Raw genomic sequence first — 17595 nt, 5'->3', positions numbered from 1 at the left:
TGCCACTCTGAATACCCTTTGCCTGCAGAGATGTCAGTGAGGCTCAAATCAGAAGCTCTCAGAAGGGCTGGGTCTATAGGCAGGTCCCGGGGGGAGAAAGGAGGGATCTGGAGACTGGATAGGAGAGATGGGAGGCTGAGGGGGGCCGAGGGGTCAGTGGGGGGTTGGGGGGGGGGGGGTGGCTCACCTTCTCCAGACCATTACCCCAATCACCATGGAGACCAGCACGATCAGGACAGCAATAGCCACGACCACGATGATGACGAGAGGATTCTGCTCACTGGACATCATGGCCGCTAGCGGGGAGAAGGAGATAGGAGGGTCATCGAAGGAGTCTCCAGAGGGGCTGTCCAGGGCCACACTGCCATGGCCTGAAAGGGGTGGGGGTGCCTGGTTCCTCCTCCCTCCAAGCTGCCGTGGCTGCCTCCGGCTGGGGTGGGGGGGGATTGTGAAGAAGGAAATGGGGGGTCTGAGGCCAGTGAGAGAAGCCACTAAGGACCCCCCTCCTTAGTCCCTAGATGGTAGCCACTGAAGCCCTCAGACCCAAGCCAAGAGAAGCTCCTCATTCGCACTTTGGCAGGGGTCCTGGGCTCCTCCCCAAGAAGCCCCTCCACCCCGACCCCATCTTTTTCCCCACGTCCTTTCCACCCAAGTTTCCTGGAAAAAGAAACCTAAGTCGTTCCAACAGCCCCAGGGGGGCTCCCCCCTCCTCTTGCCGGTCATTGGCCTTTTCATCCCGATTGGAGGCTGCAGCTGGACTGTGTCCGGGGAGTTGTTTGGTCGGCTCCACGACAGGGAGGGCCATCCCGGCAGGGCCATCGGGCCGGGGCCGGGCGAGGCCCAACTTGCCAGTGGCTTTCTGCCTCTCGCCGCTCACCGAGCTCCGGCCCAGAGAGGCCCGAGACGGCGACACGTCCGTGGAAGACTTTTATTAGACTCAACTCGTTCTGCAGACGTCGTCTGGATGGTAAGTGAAGGCAATTTGAAGGCCCGTTAACCCCAATTTGTGGACCGCGGAGCTCCCAGAGAGGCGGGAGGAGGGGATGGACATCTGTCTGCCCAGCCCTTTAGCCAGGAACAATCGAGCCAACTCTCCCACCGACTGCACAAGCTGGCTGGACCTCGCCCAGAGCCGTCCGGCCGCAGACAGTGAGCACCTTGGCCGGGTTTGCATCTCCGGGGGATGGAGGGGGCAATGGAGGACACCAGCTCCACTTCTCCTGGACATCAGGCCACGAAGGCCGACAGGGGCGGGGGAAATTCATTCATTCATATGTATTGAGCGCTTACTGTGTGCAGAGCACTGGACTAAGCGTTTGGGAAAGAAGACTTCTAGACTGTGAGCCCCTCGTTGGGTAGGGATTGTCTCTATCTGTTGCCAAATTGTACTTTCCAAGCTCTGCACACAGAAAGTGCTCAATAAATACGATTGAATGAATGAAAATACGATACAGCAATAGAGACAATCCCTGCCCACAACGAGTTCACAGTCTAGAAAAACGGGGGAAACGGCCATCAATACGAATAAACAGCCATCAGTAGAAGTAAATAAAATTTCAGATATATACAGGAGTCCTGGGGGGCGGGGGAAGGGGAGGGACAGCAAAGGGGGCAAGTCAGGGCGACGCAAAAGGGAGGGGGAGATGAGGAAAAGTGGGAAATCTGGGCGCTTCCTGGTCATCGGATCAAGTGAAGCAGTGTGGCTCAGTGGAAAGAGCCCAGGCTTGGGAGTCAGAGGTCATGGGTTCTAATCCCAGCTCCGCCACTTATCAGCTGTGTGACTTTGCGCCAGTCACTTCACTTCTGTGGGCCTCAGTGACCTCATCTGGAAAATGGGGATAAAGATTGTGAGCCCCACGTGGGACAACCTGATGACCTTGTATCCCCCCAGCGCTTAGAACAGTGCTTGGCACATAGTAAGCGCTTAACAAATACCAAAATTATTATTATTATTATTGTTAAGGGTGGGTTCCCCCTGCCAACACCTGCCACTAGCCACCTCCTCTTCCAGCATATTCATTCATTCAATCGTATTTATTGAGCACTTACTGTGTGCAGAGCACTGTACTGAGCGCTTGGGAAGTACAAGTCGGCAACTTATAGAGACGGTCCCTATCCAACAACGGGCTCCCAGTCTAGAATTGGGAGATAGACAGCAAAACAGAGAAGCAGCGTGGCTCAGTGGAAAGAGCCTGGGCTTTGGAGTCCGAGGTCAGGGGTTCAAATCCCGGCTCTGCCAATTGCCAGCTGTGTGACCTCGGGCAAGTCACTTCACTTCTCTGGGCCTCAGTTCCCTCATCTGTAAAATGGGGATGAAGACTGTGAGCCCCCCGTGGGACAACCTGATCACCTTGTAACCTCCCCAGCGCTTAGAACAGTGCTTTGCACACAGTAAGTGCTTAATAAATGCTATCATTATTATTATTATCCCTGGCATCGCCTCCCTACCACCTCTCTTCCAGTTGGCAGGGGCAGGGGTCCGCGGAGGAGGAGGGGCTGGAGGACCGTTAGCTGTGGGGAGGAAGGAAGGGGCCGGAGAGCTGCAGGCGGTGGGAGAGACGCCCCCCGACCGCCACTTCACCCCGGTCCTTCCCTGGGCCAGCAGGGAGGCCCTCACCTTCGCCCAGGGTCTCCACCTCGATGCTGAGGCTGAAGTCCCCGGCCCCTGGGGAGCAGGAGCGGACTTGGAAGATGTACAGGGTCCCCGGCTTCAGGTTGGTGACCGTCACGGCTGGAGTGGCCGTCCTCACCGTCGAGGGACTCCGACCTCTCCGGGCCTAGAGAGGGCAAGGCGGGAGACCCGCCGACCCTGAGCCTGATGGGTGTCCGCCCCCGGCCCCTCACATGTTCGCCCCCTTCACCCCCCACCCCAGGAAGCAGCCACAAACTAAGCTCCCCCACCTCGGCCTTTCCATCCCACCTGGACCAGGGAGAGCTAGGAGCCTCCCCACTCCATCCCTGTCCTCCAGGACGTCAAGAGGTGATGGGGACCCCACCTTCTCGTAGAAGTTGACCTCATACTCGGTGTTGTTGGGGCCGGGGGCGTCGGGCTCCTGCCAGGACAACGAGATCCTCGTCTGCTCGACCCTTTCTGGACGAATCTCGGGCTCCGGGGTGGGGGCTGGGGGGGACAAGCAGGCGGGCGAGTCAGGCACAGAATGGGCAAAATCGAGCGTGAGGGCTGGGCCGATACGGCCTGGGTTCCCTGGGGCCCCCTGGGCCCCCGCTGGTCCACACCCACCCCCCACCCCCGACACCCCAGGGTCTCTTCTTCTTGTGGGCGGGGAATGTGTCTGTTTATTGATAGAAAAGGAGAGAGGGAGGGAGGGGGAAAAGGAGGGAGGAGGGAAAGGAGGGAATGAAAGAGGGGGAAAGGAGGGAGGGAAGGAGAGGGAAAAAGGAGGGAGGGACGGAGGAGAGGGAAAAAGGAGGGGGGGGGGAGAGGGAGGGGGAAAAGGAGGGAGGGAGGGAAGGAGGGAAAAAGGAGGGAGGGAGGGGGGAGGAAAGGAGGGGAGAAAGGAGGGAGGGAAGGAAGGGAAAAGGAGGGAGGGAAGGAGGGGAAAAGGAGGGAGGGAAGGAGGGGAAAAGGAGGGAGGGAAGGAGGGGAAAAGGAGGGAAGGAAGGAGGGGAAAAGGGGGGAGGGAGGGGAGGAAAGGAGGGGGAAAAGGAGGGAGGGAGGGGGGAAGGAGGGAGGGAGGTGGAAGGAGGGGGGAAGGAAGGAGGGGGGGGAAAAGGAGGGAGGGGGAAAAGGAGGGAGGGGAAGGAGGGAGGGAGGGGGAAAGGAAGGAGGGAGGGGGAAAAGGAGGGAGGGGGAAAGGAGGGAAAAAGGAGGGAGGAAGGAGAGGGGAAAAGGAGGGAGGGAAGGAGGGGGGAAAGGAGAGAGGGAAGGAGGGGGAAAAGGAGGGAGGGAAGGAGGGGGAAAAGGAGGAAGGGAGGGAGGGGGAAAAGAGGTTGGGATGGGACAGAGGAGGGATGGGTCAGAGCAGAGAGAGCTGGGTCCGTTCCCCTGGGGGAGCGAAGGGATTTTCCTGGGCGGGTGTGCTGGGGGCCGCCCGGCCGGGGGGAGAAGGGCTGGGGGGCCGCAGGGGCCGGAGGGCCGGGGGGCAGGGGGTGGGGAGGGGCCGGAGGGCCGGGGGGCAGGGGGCAGGGGGTGGGGAGGGTCCGGAGGGTCGGGGGTCAGGGAGGGGCCGGGCCCCCTTACGGGCCCCCTGCCCGGTGGCCACGGTGAGCTCGGCGTAGCGCTGGTCGTCGGTCCGGGGGCCCGAGACGCCGTTGCGGGCGGCCACGCGCACGGTGTAGGTGGTCCGGGGCCGCAGGTTCAGCAGCGTGGCCCTCGGCGACACCAGCCCCGTCTGCTGGGGCACGAAGCCCACCCCGGGCCCGCACGGCTCGCACCCGGGACCCGCCGGCCCCGGGCCCCCCTCCGGCCCCCCCGGGCCCCGGGGGCAGAGGCGGCACAGCACGGTGTAGGTCACGTCCGAGCGACCCCCCGAGTCGGCCGGGGGGCTCCAGTGCAGCAGCAGGGACGTCTGCTTCAGGCGGTAGCTCAGGTCCCGGGGCGCCGACGGCGGGCCTGCACACACAATCGTCCTCATCAGCATCAGCAGCAGCATCAGGGCCTTTACTAAGCGCTTGCTCTGTGCAGAGCAGCAGCATCATCATCATCAAGCATCATCATCAGGGCCTTTAGTAAGCGCTTGCTCTGTGCAGAGCATCAGCATCATCATCATCAAGCATCATCATCAGGGCCTTTAGTAAGCGCTTACTATGTGCAAAGCATCATCCTCATCATCATCAATCATCATCATCATGGCCTTTGTTAAGCACTTGCTATGTGCAAAGCATCATCATCATCATCAAGCATCATCATCATGGCCTTTATTAAACGCTTGCTATGTGCTAAAGCGTCATCAGCATCATCAAGCATCATCATCATGGCCTTTACTAAGCACTTACTATGTGCAAAGCATCATCATCATCATCAAGCATCATCATCATGGCCTTTATTAAGCGCTTACTATGTGCAAAGCATCATCATCATCATCAATCATCATCAAGCATCATCATCATGGCCTTTACTAAGCACTTAGCTTACTATGTGCAAAGCATCATCATCATCATGGCCTTTACTAAGTGCTTACTATGTGCAAAGCATCATCATCATCAATCATCATCAAGCATCATCATCATGGCCTTTACTAGGCACTTACTATGTGCAAAGCTTAATCATCATCATCATCATCATCATCAATCATCATCAAGCATCATCATCATGGCCTTTACTAAGCACTTACTATGTGCAAAGCATCATAATCATCATGGCCTTTACTAAGCGCTTGCTACGTGCAAAGCATCATCATCATCATCATCAATCACCATCAATCATCATCATCATTGCCTTTACTAAGCACTTGCACTTACTATGTGCAAGGCATCATCATCATCAATCATCAATCATCATCAAGCATCATCATCATGGCCTGTACTAAGCGCTATGTGCAAAGCATCATCATCATCATCAATCATCATCATCATCATCATCAATCATCATCAAGCATCATCATCATGGCCTGTACTAAGCGCTATGTGCAAAGCATCATCATCATCATAAAGCATCATCATCAATCATCATCATCATGGCCTTTACTAAGCACTTACTATGTGCAAAGCATCAGCAGCAGCAGCAATCATCATCATCATCATCATCAGTCATCCTCATCATGGCCTTTACTAAGCGCTTACTATGTACAAAGCATCATCATTATCATCAATCATCATCATCATCAATCATCATCATCATGGCCTTTACTAAGCGTTTACTATGTGCAAAGCATCATCATCATCATCAGTCATCCTCATCATGGCCTTTACTAAGCGCTTACTATGTGCAAAGCATCATCATTATCATCAATCATCATCATCATCATCAATCATCATCATCATGGCCTTTACTAAGCGCTTGCTACGTGCAAAGCATCATCATCATCATCAATCATCATCATCATCAGTCATCCTCATCATGGCCTTTACTAAGCGCTTACTATGTGCAAAGCATCATCATCATCATCATCATCATCATCAATCATCAATCATCATCAAGTATCATCATCATGGCCTGTACTAAGCGCTATGTGCAAAGCATCATCATCATCATAAAGCAGCATCATCATCAGTCATCCTCATCATGGCCTTTACTAAGCGCTTACTATGTGCAAAGCATCATCATCATCAATCATCATCATCATGGCCTTTACTAAGCGCTTACTATGTGCAAAGCATCATCCTCATCATCATCAAGCATCATCATCATCATCACCAATCATCAATCATCATCATGATGGCCTTTATTAAGCACTTACTATATGAAAAGCATCATCATCATCATAAAGCATCATCAAGCATCATCATCATAGCCTTTACTAAGCGCTTACAATGTGCAAAGCACTGTTCTAAGCGCTGGTCGTCAGCGTGGCTCAGTGGAAAGAGCACAGGCTGTGGAGTCAGAGGTCATGGGTTCTAATCCTGGCTCTGCCAACTGTCAGCTGTGTGACTTTGGGCGAGTCACTTCACTTCTCTGGGCCTCAGTTCCCTCATCTGGAAAATGAGGATTAAGACTGGGAGCCCCACGTGGGACAACCTGATCACCTTGTATCCACCCCAGCACTTAAAACGCTGCTTCGCAAGCGCTTAACAAATACCATCATTATTATTATTATTCTCTTTATCTACAGACTATCTATAGTCCATGTTCTTTCCACTGAGCCACACTGCTCAGTAGTATTTATAATGATGCTATTGAGGCTCTGCCAACTGTCAGCTGTGTGACTTTGGGCCAGTCACTTAACTTCCCTGTGCCTCAGCTACCTCACCTGTAAACTGGGGATTAAGACTGTGAGCCCCCGTGGGACAACCTGATCACCTTGTAACCTCCCCAGTGCTTAGAGCAGTGCTTTGCACATAACAAGTGCTTAATAAATGCATTATTATTATTATTATTATTGTTATGTTGTCCATCTCCCCCCTTCTAGACTGGGAGCCCCTTGTTGGGTAGGGCCCTTCTCCATCTGTCGCCGAATTGGACTTTCCAAGAGCTTAGTCCAGTGCTCTGCACACAGGAAGCACTCAATAAATACGACTGAACACGGCATTTATGAAGCGCTTACCACGTGCCAAGCGCTGTTCTACACTCTGGGGAGGATACAAGGTGATCACGTGGGGCTCGCAGTCGCAATCCCCGTTTTACAGACGAGGCCCAGAGAAGCGAAGTGACGGGCCCAAAGTCACCCAGCTGACAAGTGGCAGAGCGGGATTAGAACCCACGACCTCCGACTCCCAAGCCCGTGTTCTTTCCACTGGGGGGGGCCAGCGCGGGGGTCACCGGCCTTTGGACCCTCCCCTCTCCCGGCCCCCAGGTCTCTTCCCACCCCGGCCCCGGGACTCACGGGTGCAGGCGGCCGTCGGGGGGTCCGCGGCCGAGCGGGTGTAGCCTTCCTGGCAGGCACAGAGGGCGGAGGCGTCGGTCACGGTGAAGCTGTGCTCCGGGCAGGGGGAGCAGAGAGGCCAACGCGGGGAGAACTTGTAAAACCCCGAGGGGCAGGCTGGAGAGACGCACAGAGGAAGAGCCGGGACGGGAAGACAGACGGGGAGAACCACAATCAGGCCCTGGGCACACCACACAACCACCAGTTGCGTGGAGAGCCAATCAATCCATCAGTAGTATATATTGAGCGTTTACTGAGTGCAGAGCGCTGTATTAAACGCTTCGGAGAGTGTGGTACAACAGAGGTGGTAGACACATTCCCTACCCCTCAGGAGCTTACAGTCCTCCCCAGACTCCTTTCCTTCCCCTCCCCTCTTCAGCCTCTTTCCCTTCCCCTCTCATCCTCATCCTCCTTCTCTTTCTTTTAGACTGTGAGCCCACTGTTGGGGAGGGACTGTCTCTATATGTTGCCATCTTTCCCAAGCGCTTAGTACAGGGCTCTGCACAAAGTCAGCACTCAATAAATACGGTTGATTGATTGATTGATAGAGCGGGAGACGGACATTAAAATAAATTACGGATATCATTCAATGGTATTTTCTGAGCCCGTTGTTGGGTAGGGACCGTCTCCATATGTTGCCAACTTGTACTTCCCAAGCTCTTAGTCCAGTGCTCTGCACACCCTCAATAAATATGACTGAATGAGTGTGGAGCTCTGTACTAAATGTTTGGGAGGGTGCAATACAGCAGAGGTGGTAGACGCATTCCCTACCTCTCAGGAGCTTACAGTCTAGAGCGGGAGACAGACATTAAAATAAACTATGGATATCATTCAATGGTATTTAGTGAGAGCTTACTGTGTGCAAACGACCAACAGAATTGGTAGACACGTTCCCCATCCACTAGGACCTTACAGTCTAGATGGGGAGATAGACATTAATTATACTGTACTCTCCCAAGCATCTAATCCAGTGTTTTCCACACACTGTGCTCAGTACCTATGATTGAATAAATGAATATAAATCCCAAGGCTGTAAATAAGCGCAGCGGGGTTGAAGGTGGGGTGAATATCAAGAGGTCAAAGGGTACAGATCAAAGTATATACATGACACAGAAGGGAGAGGGAGTAGTGGAAATGAGGATTTAGGGAAGGAGTTGAAGGAGTTTAGAAGGGTTTTGAAAATGGGGAGGGGGGTGACCTGTCGGATGTGAAGGGGGAGGGAGTTCTCAGCCAGAGGCAGGACGTGGGCAAGGGATCGGCGGCTAAATAGATGAGGCTGTGGTACGGTGAGTAGGTTGGTGATGGAGGAGCAAACAGCACCAGCTGGGTTGATTTAGGAAATCGCTGAAGTAAAAAAGGAGGAGGCGAGCTGTTGGAAGGCTGATGGTAAGGTCCTCTCTCCTCTGCCTCATGGGGAGCGCAGCCAATTGGCCACGTATGAACACTTGTGAACAATTAACATACACATGAATAATCACACCCTCATTCAATCACCTAAATGTCCCACACAGGTACACATACATGAAGAGTTATCTGTAGAAACAGCCCCTTGTATGCAGTGGGGTGGATAAAAGCCACATAATTCAAAGAAGCTGGCTTCTCTTCCCGCTTCTGTGGCAATCTTTGGGAACCAATTCTCTGGCCCTCACTCAGAACGCCATCCAGCTGCCAGCCTCCCACCCCATCCTCCTCCTCCACCCCGCTGGCTCCTTTTCACCCATTGCTATCCACGCCCTCCTCAATCCTGCCCCTCTTCGGTCTCCAAGTGAGGTTATTCTATGAAGGATGGACGGGGAAGGGTGTTGCTCGTTGTGTGTGGCCTCCTTCTGTTATCTCCCCCAGCGCTTAGAACAGTGCTTGGCACCTAGTAAGCGCTTAACAAATACCAAAATTATTATTATTATTCCCCCTCAGGTCTAGACCCCTTAATCCCGAGGACACCGACCCATCGGCCAGGCGCTCGACCCCTCGGCCGACCTCAAATTGGCCCACCCCTGCCCTTTGGCTCTGGCCCCACTCTCACCACCAAGGATGAACTCTGAAAACCAGTACTGCACTGAGCTCCTCAGAGAGCCCTCCACCTCCATCCGCGGTCTCCAGCACGGCCTGAAGCAGGTTTGCACAGCCAAGGCGGCCCCGGTGGGGCGGGGAGCTGTCAATTGAGGGTCCCCGGGTCAGACCACCCACCCAGGGTCGTCTCTGCCGACTTGGAGGGGTGCAGGAGGTGAGGGGAGAAGGGGCGGGTGGGGTCCCACAGCGGTTTTTGCAGGGGAGCCAGAAGCAGCGGCGATTTCCCGCTTCGGAGGCCCCCGTTTCCTGATGGAAATGGTTCAAACAAGCAGATGAGGTCTGACCTTTCGAATCGCCGGCCCCGGGGAGAGGAGAGAGATTAAGGCGACGGCCCAAAGGCGACGGTAAATGTCACTCTCGACCTGCACGAGGCCGATAATCTCGGCGTTACAGCTGGCAGGCCGGAGGCTCACCGGAGAGCAAGCTCTGGGGCTGGCAGGGCCCTTCCGAGGTCAAAGCAGCCACCCCTCTGTCTCAACAGATGGAACAGGAACTGTTTCTCCTTTAAAGAGCCCTCCTGGGAAGATTATTGCACTATTTTCCCTCCAGCTCACGCCTATTCCTAAATCTCACTCTGCTCCCCCTTGGGACATTCTTCCTGAAGTCAGTAATAATACTAATAATAATAATAATGGCATTATGTTAAGTGCTTACTATGTGCAAAGCACCGTTCTAAGCACTGGGGGACAAGGTGATCGGGTTGTCCCACAGTCTTCATCCTCATTTTACAGATAAGGTAACTGAGGCACAGAGAAGCAAAGTGTCTTGCCCAAAGTCACACAGCTGACAAGTGGCAGAGCCGGGATTAGAACCCATGACCTCTGGCTCCCAAGCCCGCGTTCCTTCCACTGAGCCACGCTGCTTCTCAGTAATATTTACTGAATGTTTACTCTGTGCAGGGCAGCGAACTAAGTGTTCGGGGGGAGTGCAGTGGTGTTAATGGAGCTGATCGCTGCCCTCAAGCATCTTAAAATCTAGCTATTATTAACTTCAGTCTCTCTTGCTGCAATTCAATCAAGAGGATCTAGTGAACGCCTACTTTGGATGAAGCATTCATTCATTCAATCATATTTATTGAGCGCTTACTGTGCGCAGAGCACTGTACTAAGGGCTTGGGAAGTACAAGTGGCAACATATAGAGACGGTCCCTACCCAACAACGGGCTCATAGTCTAGAAGGGGGAGACAGACAACAAAACCAAACCTGTGGACAGGTGTCGAGTCGTCAAAACCAACAGAATTAAAGCTAAATGCACATCATTAACAAAATAAATAGTGTACTAACCCCCTGTGGGAGGGTTCCATAGAGTTGGTAGGCTAAACTCTGCCCTTGAGGGGCTTACAGTCAAGCAGGGAGGCAGGTTTCTCTTACATTACAGGTAAGAGAAACAACCCATTTTCAGGATAAGTCCAGCAACGCTCGGGGAGTGGGACTCGTGCATGGGTGAGCCGGAAGGGAGTCCGACACAGAACTGCCAGGTTCTATCTTTTTGGAGGCTAGAAAGGGGATTTCTTCCCTTATGAGGAGGGTGGGGGAGAGGGCATTTGGGGAGAGAGATGGCCTCTCTTCCCTACCCTCCTCCTCCAGGAAGCCTTCCTAAGTGGCTACAGGTTGCAGCTTCCCGTCCACCCCAAGTGAGGACTGACCCCCAAACAGCTCTCCCCAAACCATCCTCTCCTTCTCATCCTCCCCCCATCCCCCTCTCCATCCCCCGTCTTACCTCCTTCCCCTCCCCACAGCACCTGTATATATGTATATACGTTTGTACATATTTATTACTCTACTTATTTTACTTGTACATATCTATTCTATTTATTTTATTTTGTTAATATGTTTGGTTTTGTTCTCTGTCTCCCCCTTCTAGACTGTGAGCCCACTGTTGGGTAGGGGCCGTCTCTTTATGTTGCCAACTTGTACTTCCCAAGCTCTTAGTACAGTGCTCTGCACACAGTAAGCGCTCAATAAATATGATTGATTGATTGATCGATCCTTCCCAGACTCAGTATCCCAACTCTCCCTCCACACACTTTGAGCCTATGACCCCCACCCAGGTCACTTAGCCCAGGAAAGGAGAGGGGAGGAAGGAGGGGAGAAAAGGGGAAGGAAGGAAACCACAAGTCCTATATCGAGTGGGCCTCGGGACTCAAATCGGATGCTCCCAACAGTTAAAATTCACTGTGGGAGATGGAGAGGCCAAGGTGGGTCAAACGGTCTGACCACACAGTGTGCAGATGACCCCCACAGTGTGGCCTGGGGATACATAAATAAGCGCTTCTAGACTGTGAGCCCGCTGTTGGGTAGGGACCGTCTCTATATGTTGCCAACTTGTACTTCCCAAGCGCTTAGTACAGTGCTCTGCACACAGTAAGCGCTCAATATATACGACTGAATGAATAGAGCCTGGGCCTGGAAGTGAGGAGGACCTGGATTCCAATCCCCGCTTCTCCGCTTGTCTGCTGTGCCACCTGCAACAAATCACTGTATATATGTTTGTACAGATTTATTACTCTATTTTACTTGCATATATTTACTATTCCATTAATTTTGTTAATGATGTGCATCTAGCTTTATTTCTATTTATTCTGACAACTTGACACCTGTCCACGTGTTTTGTTTTGTTGTCTGTCTCCCCCTTCTAGACTGTGAGCCCGTTGCTGGGTAGGGACCGTCTTTATATGTTGCCAACTTGGACTTCCCAAGCGCTTAGTACAGTGCCCTGCACACAGTAAGCGCTCAATACGATTGAATGAATGATTGAATGAACTTCACTTCTCTGTGCCTCAGTGACCTCATCTGTAAAATGGAGATTAACACTGTGAGCTGCATGTGGGACATGGACTGTGTCCAATTGGATTAGCTTATATTCATTCATTCAGTCATATTTATTGAGCGCTTACTGTGTGCAGAGCACTGGACCAGACATTTATTCTAGACATTCAACTATTCTTTCAGTTCTTTCACCCTAATGCCTTTTATACTATTTCCTGCTTTATCCTTTTGAGTTTCCTCAGCTACCGTCTGTAAACGCTTATTGTCCGCCTCCTCCATTTAAGTGTAACCTTCTTGAGGGCAGGAAATAAAAAGTTGCTCAATGAAAGCCATTGATTGTGTTAATATGTTTTGTTTTGTTGTCTGTCTCCCGCTTCTAGACTGTGAGCCCACTGTTGGGTAGGGACCGTCTCCAGATGTTGCCAACTTGTACTTCCCAAGCGCTTAGTACAGTGCTCTGCACACAGTAAGCGCTCAATAAATATGATTGAATGAATGAATGATTGAATGATTTCAACTGAAATCTGAATTCAGTGCAATTACTGTTTCTAGAGGACGGACCTAGGAGATTGCGAGAGATTTTTGAGATGAATGAACTGGGATGTTGGGAATAACGGGCCAGGGCGCGGTGCCATCTCCCAGGTCTGAACACGCCCTGGAGGACGGACTCTCAGGATCTACTCAGCAACTGGCTTCAAAGCTGTCCATCCCCTCGCCCCCTCCTTCCTACATCACCTCCCTTCTCTCTTTCTCCAGCCCAGCCCGCACCCTCCGCTCCTCTGCCGCTAACTTCCTCACTGTACCTCGTTCTCGCCTGTCCCGCCGTCAACTCCCGGCCCACGTCCTTCCCCTGGCCTGGAATGCCCCCAATCCCTCTGCCCATCCGCCGAGCTAGCTCTCTTCCTCCCTTCAAAGCCCTACTGAGAGCTCACCTCCTCCAGGAGGCCTTCCCACACTGAGCCCCCCTTTTCCTCTGCTTCTCCTCCTCCCTCGCAATCCCCCCCACTCCCTCCCCCTGCCCTACCCCCTTCCCCTCCCCACAGCACTGGTGTATATGTGTACCTATTTATCATTCTATTTATTTTATTAATGATGTGTATATATCTATAATTCTATTTATTTATATTGATATTATATTATATTATATTATATTGAGAAGCAGCATGGCTCAGTGGAAAGAGTGTGGGCTTGGGAGTCAGAGGTCATGGGTTCGAATCCTGACTCCCCCACATGTCTGCTGTGTGACCTTGGGCAAGTTACTTCACTTCTCTGTGCCTCAGTTCCCTCATCTGTAAAATGGGGATTAAGACTGTGAGCCCCACATGGGACAACCTCATCTCCTTGTGTTCCCCCCAGCGCTTAGAACAGTGCTTTGCACATAGTAAGCGCTTAACAAATACCAACATTATTATTATTATTATTATTATTGATGTTATTGATGCCTGTCTACTAGGAGCGAACCCCCCCACATCTCTTCCTAATAAAAATAATAATTACGGTATCTGTTAAGCGCTTACTATGTGCCAAGCACTGTTCCAAGCGCTGGAATAGATCCAAGGTAATCAGGCTGTCCCACGTGGGGCTCCCAGTCTTCATCCCCATTTTACAGATGAGGGAACCGAGGCCCAGAGAAGTGAAGCGTCTTGCCCAAGGTCGCACAGCGGACAAGTGGTGGAGCCGGGATAATAATAATAATGGTACTTATTAAGCACTTGCTATGTGCTGAGCACTGTTCTAAGCGCTGGGGTAGATACAAAGTGATCAGGTTGTCCCACCGGGGGCTCACGGACTTCATCCTCGTTTTACAGATGAGGGAACTGAAGCACAGAGAAGTGAAGTGACTTGCTCAAGGTCACCCAGCTGACAAGTGGCGGAGCCGGGATTAGAACCCATGACCTCTGACTCCCAAGCCCGGGCTCTTTCCGCTGAGCCACGCTGTTTCTGTAATAATAATGATGGTATTTGTCCAGCGCTTACTATGTGCCAAACACTGTTCTAAGCGCCGGGGAGGATACAAGGTGATCAGGTTGTCCCAAGTGGGGCTCCCAGTCTTCATCCTCATTTTCCAGATGAGGTCACTGAGGCCCAAAATTGCCCAGCAGACAAGTGGCGGAAGCAGGATTCGAATCCACGACCTCTGATTCCCCAGCCCGGGCTCTTTCCCCTGAGCCCCGCTGCTTCTCAAAAGCATTGTAATAGGCGCTGGGATAGATAAAGTATAGACAGACCAGACACAGGCACTGTCCTACAGGACATTCACATTCTAAGAGGAAGAACAGGGACTGAGTCCCCATTTTACGTGAGGAAACTGAGGCATGTGGGGGAGGGTCGGTCGGCATGGTCTGAGAAACGATGTCCACACCAAGGGGTCGGGTTTGGGGGAGGAAGGGGCAGGAAATATAGGGAGGACAGGTGGGAGATGAAAGGAAGAGCTATAGGGAGAAGGAGCATAGCCTAGTGGCTACAGCACAGGCCTATGTTCCAATCCTGGCTCTTTCTACTGTGTGACCTTGGTCAAGTCATTTTACTTCTCTGTGCTTCACTTACCTCATCTGTAAAATGGGGCTTAAGAATGTAAGCCCGTGGGTTGGACACAGTCCATGTCCAGCCTTGTATCTACCCCAGTGGTTAGAACAATTCCTAGCACATAGTAAGCGCTTAAGAGTGCTTAACAAGCGCTTAGAGAAGCAGTGTGGCTCAGTGGAAAGAGCCCGGGCTTGGGAGTCAGAGGTCATGGGTTCGAATCCCGGCTCTGCCATTTGTCAGTTGTGTTACCTTGGGCAAGCCACTTAACTTCTCTGTGCCTCAGTTACCTCATCTGTAAAATGGGGATTAAGACTGTGAGCCCCAAGTGGGACAACCTGATCACCTTGTATCCCCCCCAGCGCTTAGAACAGTGCTTTGCACATAGTAAGCGCTTAACAAATACCACCATTATTATTCTTATTCTTATTATTATTGGGAGTCAGAGGTCATGGGTTCGAATCCCGGCTCCACCACTTGTCAGCTGTGTGACCTTGGGCAATAATAATAATAATAATGGTATTTGTTAGCACTTACTATGTGCAAAGCACTGTTCTAAGTGCTGGGGGGATACAAGGTGATCAGGTTGTCCCACTTGGGGCTCACAATCTTAATCCCCATTTTACAGATGAGGTAACTGAGGCACAGAGAAGTTAAGTGACTTGCCCAAAGTCACACAGCTGACAACTGTCAGAGCCAGAATTTGAACCCATGACCTCTGACTCCAAAGCCCATGCTCTTTCCGCTGAGCCACGCTGCTTCCCCCAGCGTGGGCAAGCCACTTAACTCCACAGCACCTGTATATATGCATATATGTTTGTACATATTTATTACTCTATTTATTTATTTATTTATTTTACTTGTACCTATCTATTCTATTTATTTTATTTTGTTAATATATTTGGTTTTGTTCTGTCTCCCCCTTCTAGACTGTGAGCCCACCGTTGGGTAGGGACTGTCTCTATATGTTGCCAACTTGTATTTCCCAAGCGCTTAGTACAGTGCTCTGCACACCGTAAGCGCTTAATAAATTTGATTGATTGATTGATTGATTCTCTGGGCCTCAGTTCCCTCATCTGTATAATGGGGATTAAGACTGTGAGCCCCTCATGGGACAACGTGATCACCTTGTATCCCCCAAACGCTTAGAACATAGTAAGCGCTTAACAAATACCATCATTATTATGATGATGATGATTATTAACAAATACCATAGAAAGGAGCCCCAGCCCAGAGCCTCATCCCTAGACTTCCGTCTTCTTCCCTGCCCCAGCTCCCGTTCCCGGACCTCAGAGTAAGGAAAAGGTCGACCTGCAGAGAACCCAGCCCCGTTCCCTGAGATCCCTTGGGCTAAAGGGAGGTTCCGAGCCATCCCGCCTTCCAGTCCTCCCCAAGTGCTCCCCACCCGGGCTCCTCCCTTCTCCTCGGAGGCTGCCACAGTTGGGCTGGGAGTCAGGGGTTGGGAGTTGGGGGGAGCCCGGTTCCAGAAAGCTGTCCTTGTTTAGCCATTGTCAAACCTGCCTTGTGGTCAGGACGCCCAGAAGAACCCTGATGAAGATGATGATGATGATAATAATAATAATAATGATGGTATTTGTTAAGCGCTTACTATGTGCAAAGCACTGTTCTAAGCACTGGGGAGGTTACAGGGGTGATCAGGTTGTCCCATGGGGGGCTCACAATCTTCATCCCCATTTTACAGATGAGGTAACTGAGGCACAGAGAAGTTAAGTGGCTTGCCCAGAGTCACACAGCTGACAATTGGCAGAGCTGGGATTTGAACCCACGACCTCTGACTCCAAAGCCCGGGCTCTTGCCACTGAGCCACTGCTGCTTCTCTAATAATAATAATGATGATGGCATTTGTTAAGCACTTACTGTGTTCAAAGCACTGTTCTAAGCACTGGGGGGGGGGGGGGAGATACAAGGTGATCAAGTTGTCCCACATGGGGCTCACAGTCTTAATCCCCATTTTACAGATGAGATAACTGAGGCACAGAGAAGTTAAGTGGCTTGCCCAAAGCCACACAGCTGACAATTGGCAGAGCCAGGATTTGAACCCATGACCTCTGCTTCCAAAGCCCGGGCTCTTGCCACTGAGCCACTGCTGCTTCTCTAATAATAATAATGATGATGGCATTTGTTAAGCACTTACTGTGTTCAAAGCACTATTCTAAGCACTGGCGGGGGGGGGATGCAAAGTGATCAAGTTGTCCCACATGGGGCTCACAGTCTTAATCCCCATTTTACAGATGAGATAACTGAGGCACAGAGAAGTTAAGTGGCTTGCGCAAAGCCACACAGCTGACAATTGGCAGAGCCAGGATTTGAACCCACGACCTCTGACTCCAAAGCCCGGGCTCTTGCCACTGAGCCACTGCTGCTTCTCTAATAATAATAATGATGATGGCATTTGTTAAGCACTTACTGTGTTCAAAGCACTGTTCTAAGCACTGGGGGGGGGGGAGATACAAGGTGATCAAGTTGTCCCACATGGGGCTCACAGTCTTAATCCCCATTTTACAGATGAGATAACTGAGGCACAGAGAAGTTAAGTGGCTTGCCCAAAGCCACACAGCTGACAATTGGCAGAGCCAGGATTTGAACCCATGACCTCTGCTTCCAAAGCCCGGGCTCTTGCCACTGAGCCACTGCTGCTTCTCTAATAATAATAATGATGATGGCATTTGTTAAGCACTTACTGTGTTCAAAGCACTATTCTAAGCACTGGCGGGGGGGGGGGGGATGCAAA

At 51.7% G+C, this 17595-nt stretch overlaps 1 protein-coding gene across 1 annotated transcript in view; it reads right to left on the bottom strand.

Annotated features, from left to right (window-relative positions):
- Positions 1 to 17595, bottom strand: part of EPHA10 (EPH receptor A10) — a 52591-nt gene that overhangs the window by 15872 nt on the left and 19124 nt on the right. Inside the window, exons 9-13 of the mRNA XM_038758632.1 lie at positions 7443 to 7598; positions 4202 to 4573; positions 2997 to 3121; positions 2618 to 2777; positions 188 to 296 (exon numbers count right to left, since the gene is read on the bottom strand). Coding sequence (XP_038614560.1) covers positions 188 to 296; positions 2618 to 2777; positions 2997 to 3121; positions 4202 to 4573; positions 7443 to 7598 — 922 coding nt within the window. The remainder of the gene's footprint in view (positions 1 to 187; positions 297 to 2617; positions 2778 to 2996; positions 3122 to 4201; positions 4574 to 7442; positions 7599 to 17595) is intronic.

The sequence above is a fragment of the Tachyglossus aculeatus genome, chromosome 16 (assembly GCF_015852505.1).
Source record: "Tachyglossus aculeatus isolate mTacAcu1 chromosome 16, mTacAcu1.pri, whole genome shotgun sequence".
In the NCBI taxonomy this organism is placed as follows: Eukaryota; Metazoa; Chordata; class Mammalia; order Monotremata; family Tachyglossidae; genus Tachyglossus; species Tachyglossus aculeatus.
This window is presented reverse-complemented; position numbering and strand designations above follow the sequence as displayed.